The sequence below is a fragment of the Nilaparvata lugens genome, chromosome 3 (assembly GCF_014356525.2).
Source record: "Nilaparvata lugens isolate BPH chromosome 3, ASM1435652v1, whole genome shotgun sequence".
In the NCBI taxonomy this organism is placed as follows: domain Eukaryota; kingdom Metazoa; phylum Arthropoda; class Insecta; order Hemiptera; family Delphacidae; genus Nilaparvata; species Nilaparvata lugens.
The window spans coordinates 92,387,849-92,400,248 of NC_052506.1; the positions used below are offsets into that span (position 1 = coordinate 92,387,849).

At 32.9% G+C, this 12,400-nt stretch overlaps 1 protein-coding gene across 1 annotated transcript in view; it reads right to left on the reverse strand.

Moving 5' to 3' along the window:
• Window positions 1-12,400, reverse strand: part of LOC111050605 (putative ATP-dependent RNA helicase TDRD12) — a 52,764-nt gene that overhangs the window by 21,422 nt on the left and 18,942 nt on the right. Inside the window, exons 5-10 of the mRNA XM_039422967.1 lie at window positions 10,516-11,026; window positions 8,547-8,661; window positions 6,417-6,587; window positions 4,446-4,598; window positions 2,081-2,230; window positions 511-748 (exon numbers count right to left, since the gene is read on the reverse strand). Coding sequence (XP_039278901.1) covers window positions 511-748; window positions 2,081-2,230; window positions 4,446-4,598; window positions 6,417-6,587; window positions 8,547-8,661; window positions 10,516-11,026 — 1,338 coding nt within the window. The remainder of the gene's footprint in view (window positions 1-510; window positions 749-2,080; window positions 2,231-4,445; window positions 4,599-6,416; window positions 6,588-8,546; window positions 8,662-10,515; window positions 11,027-12,400) is intronic.

Sequence of the window (12,400 nt, forward strand, 5' to 3'; positions counted from 1 at the left end):
CATTCAACAACGCTCAAATTTTATCTTGACTATTATAAATAAATAATTATTGGAATTATTTTCCTTGCTGAGTCTTGAAGATTATTGAAATCCTATATGTTATCCAACTTTTAGATCTCAAGTTTTTTATGTGATGTAATGTCAAGTTTTGCGCAATATGAAAAAATAAAATGTTTGAAAATCTAAAACAGTAGAACTAGTTCAACTTTACTTATAAAACTAGAATAAATAGAATCGATTACACTAAAATCCATTAAATTAGCTTAGATAATTGGTAACGATGACTAAGAATATAGCATGTTTAAGATTTATGGAGTATTTTTGCAGTTTATAAATCATAGTAATATTACTATTATTACAATATTATTATTATCAATGCTTACGGAAGTTAAAATCCAACAATGATGAAGTTATTGATATGTTACGTTACAAGTTTGGTAAACGAGGATTTTAGTATGACAAAAACTAAACATGTTATTAGACTGGAATATAATAAACAAGTAAACTCACGTTTAAGTCGATCAGCCTTGTTTTTCGGCTGCAGGAATTGAAAATTAGGCTTGAAATTCGAATACAAAACGGATTCCAGCTGATTGAAATTTGACACACAAATAAAACCACTAAAAATAACATTTTTAACGAAGTCTCTCAATTTTGGAAACCAAGTCTGCGACAGTACTATTTTTTGCACTTTAAATGAAGTTCGCTTGTTTTCAAGAATCTTGATTGCTGCTGTAATCGACTTTATCTGCAATAGAAAAAAATAATCAATTAACAAATTCAACATAGAATAAGCTTTTACCTAATAGAAATGATACGAAATTAGTTAAGACACTTGTGAAAATCATCTTGACATTATTTTAGGTGTTTGCCCTGGTCAAGCGGCAATTATAATTTATAGACATGTATTTTTCGCAAATATAACTAAGGATTCTGACGAAGATCAACTTTAAAGCTGCGTTTACACCAAAGTTACTAACAAAATGTTAATAACTTAATCCTTATAGATCCTATTAGATTGAACTGAACTTGACAAACACATATGTTCATCATATGTATGATGAGTTATGTTCAATCTAATAGACTCCAAAAGTTTTAACAACAAGAAATATCCAAGTATAAAAGTTAAGGGATTTAAACTGTAGGTTTGATCAACTCTATAAAACTGATAAGAATCACGGACATCATATTAATTGAATCAATTCTGAAACTGAATTCAAATTCAATGATGAATAGCCTCAATAATGCGCCTTCTAACCTCACTAACAGGGCCATGCACATCAACACCTTCACAAACGCTATTGATGTGATGTGCATATGAGTTTGTAAAGCTCCGTTTAATCTAATAGAATCCATAAATAAGGATGGAAAAATAAACATTTTGTTAATAGCTTTGGTGTAAAAGGAGCTTATGGGTAGCTTTTTCCAAAAAAAGTCAAACAAAAATTCTAGTTTTAACACTCAGCTGAATCAATTAAAACACATTCAAATAAATGCGACAATAGTCTAGTTAAGCACACATAGATTTTTGGACGTACGATAAATTTTACCAGATTGAATGGAACTTGACAAACAGTTGATGTATTTAACATGTGTTGCCAAGTAATGTTCAATCTAATAGAATTTCTAAGGACAGCAAAAAGGGTTTAATAGTTGAACCAACTTTGGGGGAAAGCGACGCTTAATTTCATAGGTCAAGGTACGAAACATTAGGTTAAGTTTGTTATAAGAAACTCAATGTTGAAATGTTTGGACCAACTCATTCTTGAGTGTAAATTCATTAAAGGTTCCATCAAAGGTAGAAATACCTCATGATGAGTATGTGTGTAAATAAATGATATCAAATAAAATAATACTCAAAATTCGTTAGAAATAAATGGCAAGAGGAAATGTTATAATGTTTAATTCAATAATAGGCCTACAATAATTAGTTTGCCGTATATGAAAACAGTAGTGAAAACAGAAAACTATTTCAGTAAAAATTTAGCATACGATAAAGTTTATTAAAATATGGTACCTATATAGATGTACACTTAATGCTATTTTTAAAATACACTACATAGCTAGATTGACTACATACCTCGTCTAAGAATATGTCGAATATAGTATCAGCATCATCATAGATGATATGACACAGCCGTTTTAGATCGACGATTTGACCGGCTTTTAATACGCGCGCCAAGCAGATGGGAGTAGTCACCAAAATATCACAGCGTTTTATCATATTCAACTGGAATTACAACAATTCTCAATCAAACTCTAGTACAATACTTGTTCAAATTTAACGAAATTTCTAGTCCAACTTCATTTCTCAATGCGCCTGTATAATTGAATCCATCATGGAATAGTTATTTGTGCAACTAGTGCGCAAAGTGACAGTTTGCTGCACCGAAAGAAACGTTTACGCCCGAGCCGTAGGCGAGGGCGGAATGGTTTGTTGAGTGCAGCAGAGGAACTTTGCGCACGTATTTCACATTAAGTTTTTCCTACAGTTACCATTGAATATGAAAAGTGGGTAATTATGGGTAAAATTGCCTGAAATGCATCAAATGTTTTTCTGTGTAATTTTATTATTGATAAAAACCTTAATCCTAAAATCCTAAAGTCCTCGTTGTCCTTGGTTATAATATATAATGAATAATAATTAGCGCGTTGTGCTTCGTTGCACCTCTGCTCACTATAGCAGCCACAGCAGTCACTGTTACCAACTTCATTTTGATTTTGCTGCACTGTTGCTCCATATAACTTACTAAGTATTTTGCGTTGCCATGTTGCAAATCTGGAGTGCAAAAAAATTTTTCCCGCACTAGAGCGGAAAAGTGATTCTTTGCGTTCTGTAATCAGTGCAGCAATGGCCACTTTTCAACGTAACTGTAGGAAAATATTATTTTACTGAGTAAATTCTAGTTTAAAATATTCTCAAGTGTATTATCTTTTTTTGTAAACGAATAATATCCTTGACAAGGTCTCTTTATTACTAAGGATAAATGTGCAAGTCCACATCAGATCATGAAACAAAATCTGGAAAGAGCCATTGAAACACGTTGTGACACGTCTGTAGCTGCTCACACTGAACGCAACCAGCAAGTGCACACATTTAGTGAGAGTGCTATTGCTCTTTCCATGTTTCTCATTTGGCGCTTAGTTCTGCATGACCACACGTGCACTTGCAAATATACACATTCAAAATGATACCCTAAATATGGGTTATAGATAATGGGGAAGAATTGATTAAAGACTGAGAGGCTTGGAGGAATGTTATGGAAGAAGCTACAGCCCACACTGAGCTGCAGAGCTAAAAAAGTATCTTTATTCGAGAAATAGTTATTAAAATGAGATTCAAATTTCAAACTTTCAGCATTCCTCAATGTTTCCCATCCAAATAATTCTGACATTTCAAGTGATTCTCACTATATATAATAGAGGAACTAAGGTGCAGTTTTCTCTGAGGAGATTAGAGCGAAAATTTGAAATGAAACAAAATAAAAAATATCCATGATGTCCATAATATTTATGATATATCTATCTTTTGAATGTTAAAAAATTAGATAATAGGCCTACATTACAAATAGTAAAGCAATGATAATAGTAAAAATTAGATTAAAAACAGTAAAGCAAAAGTAATAATAAAGTGAAGTATTATTTCAAAAATTGGGTAGTTTGATGAAGGTATATTTTCTAAAAGGAAGGAGTTGTTTCCCGTAAAAGAAGTAAAGTCCTTTCAACTCTCATCAGGTTAGATGAGTACAAGTGAATACTTTTGTGAGAGAATACAGGTATAACAGATACCAAAAAATGGTATTAATCACGTCAACCTATTCTCTACATTTTGATAAATTAAACTAATAATCTACAATATAATAAAGGAGAGAATCGTCTTACACAGTCATGTAAGGGATAGGAGATTCAGAAATGAACAATCATCACGTCTAAACTACTGGTCTGATTAACTCGAAATTTTGTATATTGATTCTTAATTTACCTAGGATGGTTATAGGCCTATTTTAAAATCTTCTAGATTTCAGGAGGTCAAGTTTTTAATTAGACCCTTGCGGAGCACGGGTTACCTGCTAGTCATATAATAAGTTGAACTGTAATGACGTTGATAAAGGAAGAAGTCAGGAGAGCAGGAGAGCGTACCAAAAAGTAGTGAAATGATGAAAATAGAGTGACCTAATCATAATAAGTTAAACTGGAATGAAGTTGAAAAAATGAAGAAAAAGGAGTGAAATAATGATAATAGAGTGACCTAATCATATAATAAGTAAAACTGGAATGAAGTTGAAAGCCGAAGAAGTCAGGAGAGCATACCAAAATTGAGTGAGATAAATATAGAAAATAGAGTGACCTAATCATATTAACTTAAACTGGAATGAAGTTGAAAAATGAAGAAGTCAGGAGAGCATACCAAAATGTAGTGAGATAAATACAGAAGATAGAGTGACCTTGACCGATGAGTCCAATCCTGCACCACCGCACGCCACTTGCACGACCACGTCGGGACCGTTTATCAAATCGGTGTACATTCTGGCAGTATTTCTCACTTTATACGAGTACGAGCACAAGTGAATAGCCTTCGGGCCATGGGTCATCGGCAGCTGTAACAATCAATAAAATTACATTTAAATACAAACAATTAAATTTACAATTAAAACGAACGATGAATATGGCGTAACTGCCGAAAAACCTCGCTGTCACAGTAAGTGAATAAATTCGACTGCTAGTCATTCTATTTAATAGCAATAAAGTGATTTAATGAAATTACTTGCTTTTTTCAAATGCTCTTGCTGGAAAGGTGCAGCGGTAAAATGAAAAATATACTGCATAAATTATTCCTCTATCGTGATTTAATTCCTTGATTATAGCGAATTTGATTACAGTAGGCCTTTGTACTTTTTATTTCAAGATTAAAAGCAAACCACATGAGATTTTATTTTCATTTTTGTTGGTTTCATTAGACAAATAATAACTCATGTATAGAAATAAAGTAATAATATAGACTTTCTTTTTATCAATCGACTAAAAATGGTCGGTTTACTAGAAGAAAATGAATAAAGGTGTAGCAATCGAAACTAGTTTTCTTAATTGGTGGTATCAGTCAACAATAATATCATGTAATTTAATCAAACTTCCGACTAATCGTGGAATAAATAATAGTTACTATTTAAGAATCGAATAGGCAGTGAAAGCTCAATAAAGGGTATAGAGGGAAATGTTTGGAAGACAATTTTTGACCCCGCAGTTCTGTTTAGGGTAGTAAGGAGGTAAACATATCAAAAACCCCCACCCCTACCCTGTGCTAAGGGGATGGGGGTGGTTCAATGGTACCATATTTTGGTTTCTCGCATATCACTCGAAAACTGTGCATCTTACTCTATACAAAATTGAAGCTCACACAATTTCCTACAATATTGATTTCACAACTTTTTCTATATCTCTCTTACTTTTCGAGATATCCGCACTCGAAGGTGTGATATTTTTGAGAAAAACACATTTTTGCTCTTATAACTTATTTAATATCGATGAGAAAAATCAATGCTGATTATGAGTTTATAGACAATCAAATTCTCTTCAATTTGATGTATGATTTCAAAAGTTTATGCATTTCCCCACGACTGTTGCAGCAGCCTTAGTGTTCATTTTGAAATCTGCAGTTTTGCAACAATCATTAGCTGTGGTTAGAACACCGGAAATTTCCAGAATATCAGTGCGCGATATTTGTTGAAGCTCCTCAATTTCCCTTCGAATTGATTTTCACGACTCAAAAATTCACACTCTTTTTTTTAATTTTTGTTTTCAGTTTGCAGTGCTTTAATAGTCATAGTTTTTTCACTATCGCTGTTAAGGAGACAAGTTCCTCACTAAAGGCCGCAAATTTGGCTTCAATAAATTCCTTCAGAGAGCTAACAATGCGTTATTCAAGATTCCCCTCACTGGCATCACTTGTTTGCGAAACACAATGATCACATTTCCATGATTTTTCTCCTCTAGTTTACGAAAGTTTTTCATTGTTTTAATGCGCGTGCACGTCGGATGATAAATATTCTTACGAACGGAACACTCGATACACTCTTTCGAATCTATTTCGATTTCACATTCATCACATTTGTTACTCATCTTCAAATGGGTTTATAATTAAATGAATTAAATTAAAGAATTCTAGAAGGCTAATTGAAACGTTGGTATAATGCTGTTAATGCCGGAGTCTACTTGGACGGCTATCAAGCTGATAACGGTTGCGATAGAACCACCCGATGCTCGACTAAAACTCATTAATATCAACTGACAAAAGAATTTGGAGGGAATGTTTCGAACCCAATTTTTGACTTAGCAGCTTTGTTTGCAAGCTACTCTTTCGTTGGAAAACAAAAACTTCCCGAGTTGAATTTTCAAAAACTTGAATCTTGAATACTCACAGAAGAGTAGAATTGCTCCTGTCTCAAAAGACTGACAATTGAAACTACGGAGGCAAGCGTCTTTCCTGATGTGGCATTGCCAACGACTAGAATGTTATAACGCTTACACAGTACCGGGTAGATGTGCTTCTGCAGTGGTGTCAAATCATATCTTCTTTTTTCAGTCAATACCTGGAATGATAGACACACATGTCAACGAATGAAGATGAAAAACTGGTTACTAATTTACTAAGGATTAATTACGGCCATTTAGATTATACGGTTATAGTTTTTCACTATTTATTTATACAAATAAAGCATCTCATAAGGGAGAATAGGAAATACGAACCTAGAGCTATTTTTCTATCGAAAATTAAAATTATAACATTGTTATAGTGAGGTCCACGTTATAATGGCAGTGTTTGATTAGCAATGGTATTGCTATCCTTGTCTATCAATCAACAAAGCTGATAGCGCTATCTCTTTCGATCTATTGCCAGATCGTCTTTAAACAATATAGAATTAATAATTAATTAACAATCCCCCAGACGGCAGCACTATGCCATGGGATGAAAACGCCTACAATGATTTGCTTTGTGTACTGATATTTTGTGGAATAATTGAATAAAGGCTACTTATTATTATTAATTAACAAAATATTTAATCTTAATTATGTAAATCCATTATGAAATTATTGAAAAGTATAATTTATTGCATAATAAAATATAATTGATTATTTTAAACGAGAATGAACAGTTGATCTGTTTTCAACCGTCAAAATTTAAAAATCTTAGTTTTCGTTGTTTTTGAGTGAAAATGGACTAAATTTTAGTAAAGTGAAATCATAACCCTATTTTGGACTTTTTAAATGTTACCTATCTAGATTTGCGAGAGAAATAGTACAAGGAGTATACTTAGTTTTTCTCTCCCAATCAGTATTACTTTGTAGAAAAAAAAATTAAATCAATTAATCTGTATATGCTACCGTCTATAGAAGGCACTGACAAGACAGAGGTTCGGCAACGTTTTTTTCCTATCTTTCTCCACTGCCATTATAACGTGGACCTCACTATAGGATCGATCCATTGACATCAATTCTTAATCATATACAATATAACAAAGTACCTATTTAATAAAAAAAAAAACAGTTTTCCTCCATTTACAGTACAAGTTGAAATTCACTCTGAGGAACAGAATAGTAAAATACATTATTACTTCGTCATTTACGGGACTTGAATTGGTCCCATTTTAAATGGCAAGATATTTTGCGTAACAGTGTAGTGTGCCTAGTACGCCGTACCGATAGGCCTAGATCTGAGCCTCTATCATTGTAGCATGGAGATAGGTATCTTAGTTATAGATGGTTTAGTTAGCAAAAACAGGAAAATAATCAAGATGGTGCAGGAACTTGAAGCTTGACTAAGCTTTTCTCGTGACTAAAGCATATGCTATAAGTCTGTCATACATGACCATATTCCTTACATGTCGCAGACATCTTTTTCAAGAAAATGATTCTGAAGAGGGGAAATTATATTGTTATTGTTCCAAATATTGGTTTAGATAGAGAAAATGTGTTCAGTGTACTATTACACTTACTAATTACTAATCCGCACAAAAAACAAACCTATTCTAGAACATGGTAGGCCATAGTAGAGTGTGTCAATTTTCACACAAAAAACACTAAACATGTAGAAGGCACATTATTAGAAATTTCTGAAACTATATTGTATTTAATTGTAAACTATCTAATATTTTCTGTAACTTATGTAGTAGTTTTAGTTTTTTTTGGGAAATTAACATTTATTTACTTATTACGGCTATACTCTCATTCAGAAAACGTTGCAACTCTGGGTCCAATGTCAAGATACACAAAAATAACAATTTTGCAGCTTCACTAACAGCAGTTAAGTTGTATGAATCTCAACGAGACAATGCAACTGCCTGTTTTAGATTATTTATTTTATGATGGGTGAAAATATATTCGGATATAAATTTGGAGAGTCCGGTTTCACAAGGTGTCAAACTATCATATACAATAACTAGAGAAACTTCAATATAATACAGATATACTGTTTAATTTAATTAAACATTACAATTGACTCTTTCCTAATTGAGAATGAAATAATGTATTGGAAATGAATGTTTACTTACAGACTGTATTCTTTCGCAAATATAACTATCAAACAGAAAGTTAATTGGTTCTATTGTTTCTTCAATGTCAGGTGACGAGTGCAACACTATGTTGAACAATGAAAACATATTGTTTCTGGAACAAAATAAGAAAAGAACGATGAAAATCAATAAATAACATCGATAAACTTTGTTTAATAAGAATTTATTTTGTGGAATTTTTCCACAATTACAAAAACACAGTTTTTTATTTGTCACATCCACATTTATGTGGTGAATGCGAATATCTCGTGAACTGTTGGGAATATCACAAAATTCCACTGAACAAAAAGTGTAGAGAATTTATCAAGCTTAATTTTTGAATGGTTAGTTATGCCTGTTGAACGCATAGTTCTCAAGATATGAGCGTGGAAGCAAAACGCTGAAAAATGCAACTTTTAAACCACCCTCATCCCCTTAGAACATGAGTTAGGAATGGGAGCTTTTGATATGTTCTCCTCCTAGCTAGTCTCAAAAAAAACTGCAGTCAAAAGTTTTGTTTAAAAAATTCCCTCCAAATTCCTTTGTCAATTTGGTCTATTGTTGCAAAAATGGAGATTTCACACTCAACACTAAATCTGCTGCAAAAGTAGTACGGTAGGGAAATTCGTAAAAGTGTGAAATTATACATCAAATTGAAGATAATTAAATGCGTTAAAAGCTAAAATAGAAAAAAATTGATGGCAAACGTGGTTTTTTTCAAAAATATCACACCTTCGAGAGCAGATATCTCGAAAACTATTGGAGATATAAAAAAAGTCGTAGGATGAATATTGTAGGAAATTATGTAAGCCTTAATTTGTTATATGACAGTAAAGTCCTTGAGATACATAGTTTTTGAGTTTTATGCGAGAAACCAAAAAATGGTACCTTTAATCCAGCCCCACCCCCTTAGCACAGGGGTTAGGGGTGGGGACTTTTGATATGTTTACCTCCTTACTACCCTTAACAGAACTGTGAAAAAATTGTCGGACTATAAATGATGATTGACTTGGTTTGAGAATCTCGTTTAGGTGAAGCAAAACTAGATTAAGTGATATGTACAGAGTGTTTCCAAACTCCCTACCAATATTATAGGGCATTGTTCCTAGGTACGAAACATATTCGAATATCATTTTCGAACTGTCCGAAAGTTCTCAGTTACTCACACAGCCGTCATTTTGTTTTTGTCACTAACTATTTTTTCTAAATAATTGATTAACATACGGAAGTGAAACTCTGCACAATATTATTAATGACAAATAAACAGACAGCTACACAAAAAAAATTAATTTTTAAAATTCATAAATATGAATGAATGTTTAGTACCCAGGAACGATGGCCTAGAATATTTGTAGGGAATTTGGTAACACTCTGTATTTCTTGTTTACGATAATAAACATAATAATAATTCTATATCAAGAGAGATAATTTACAAGTTTACAATTATTAGACTGATACTCCTGATTAATAAAAGTAACCTACTTCAGCCATTTCTTTTAGCACTACAGCCCAATATGAGCTTTGGCCGCATCCACTACAGCTCTCCACTCTTCTCGGTTCTCTGTCATTCGTTTCCATCCTCTACATCCCATTTTTTGGAGATCGTCTCTCACTTCATCCTCCCACCTCATTCTTAGTCATCCTCTCTTCCTTCTGGAATGTAGCCTCTCCTTCAATATTATTTTAGGCATTCTGTTTTCATTCATTCTACAGATATGTCCAAACCACCTAAGCCGTTGCGCCTTTATAAATTTAACAATATTTTGACCTTTTATCAATGCCTCGAGCTCTGAATTAGTTCTTATCCTCCTTCATTAACTGGACCATATATCTTTCTCAGAATTTTCCTTTCAAAAACGCCTAGATGGTTCATGTCTTCTTTTGTTAACGTACTTCAGCCATTGAAAAAAAAAAAATAAAAATTGTTTGCGCTAGGATAAGTAATACATAACACCAAGATAATACACACCGTTTTTTCTCCTTCTTGATGAGTTGGAGCCTTGTTGGTTCGATGTTCATTTCTGAGTTGGATGAACTACTTTCATCGACAGCATCTGCTGCTGCTGCTGCTGCTGCTGCTGGTGCATGTTCTTGCATTGGAGTTGAGTCAGAAACAAGTGATTTCGAAGAGCTAGGCCTCTCTTTGATGGATGAACTGCAACGTCTCTCCTCGATTGCTTCTTCTTCATGATTTTTGTCTGAAACTGAATTCCTCAACACTGGAAAACGTCCCAGCAGGCTGGAAATTGGATAGCTGATAGGCCTCAGCATATAACTGCCGAAACCTACCACATTTCTAAACAATGTTTTATTGCTCTCACTTACAGCTGCAACCGATTTTTCAACAATAATTGTGTCCTTACGCTTTTCAGATCTGTTGAACGGGTGTACAGTTCGCGGTATAGTTTCATTACCGGTATCTTGTCCAGCTGTTGTTCTTGCTTGGTCTGTTAGTTGCTTTGTGAGCTCCTTCGCGATGCCTAAAATAAAAAAAAACTAACTATTAGAACTATCAAATATGGAATATAAAATATCTCAATCAATTAAGATATTTATAATTATTATTGTAAAGTACATAGATTTGACTAACTTTTAGAAAGAGAAAGCAAAATAAAGCTGAGTTGAAAAGGCTGAATTATATTTTCATTTTATTTTAAACTCGCAGATAACCCGTGCTTTGCACAGGGGAAACTTTTGTTGTAAAATGCAATCTCCAGGAAACATTAAAATAGAATAATTATTTTTTATTTTGACAAAATTACGTGGATAATCTTCATCAGATTTGAAAATTCTCTACTGTAATTAATATACTTATAATTAATCATTATCTTATTATATGTAGGCATATGCACTCATAGGCCAATACAAAAATTCAAAGAATCAATAACTTGTTTGGCCTATGTAGCCGGGAGACATTGCTGTGTCCGGCCTGCAAAATTGAGCTTCAAATTGAGAGTTCAAAATCCACTCATAATGTAATGCACAATAACACTTTCAATTCACTTATCAACTATTTAATAGTTGGACCTTTCGCTGTTATCAAAGCAAAATCTAGTTGAGAAAACTGTGATGAATGCAGTTTAAAAAATAAATTGCTGAAGTGCTCGTTATTGTCTGAATTAAGGATATTGACGACTTATTTATAGCTTAGACAATCACACGAAATCACAATCAACACATAACTTCCGTTTTGAAAGCATGCAACAGACGTGAGCGTTGCTGTTGTTAATGAGGATAGCAGTGCTTTGATTATGCATGGATATTGAATGATAAAATGAAAAAAATATTTTATATTTTTTAATAATTATAATTATTGAGTTATAGGCTAAATGATCAACCATGTAATTTTGTAACACAACAAAATAATTTAACACAGGTTTATTGTGAGTATTAGGAAAGGTTTCATGAGTGCAGCAGAGGAACTTTGCGCATGTATTTCACATTAAATTTTTCCCACAGTTAGAATATTTAGCAAACCTATTTTCGAAAAATGTTGTTAACAATTTTATTGACATTTTTCTGATTATGTGAATATTCATCCTAAATGACATTACTTCGTTCATTGTACTGTAATGATATTTCTGTTATCCGTCTATTCTCTCAACCGTCATAGTCCCGGTCCCGAGGGTGACGGTTAACAGAGGTTCCACTGTAGTTGGCTTTTCAAGGTTCTATTTAATTCATGATTAAATATGGTAATAAAAACTATCATCTCTCAATCAATTAAGAGATTTATTATTGTGAGTTTATACAATAATAATTGTTGTAATGTAATATTCTACTATAATATTTTGCTGTTAGATTTTCAATTTTATCCTGTTATATACTAAAAAACGACGAAGGAATGAGCCAAT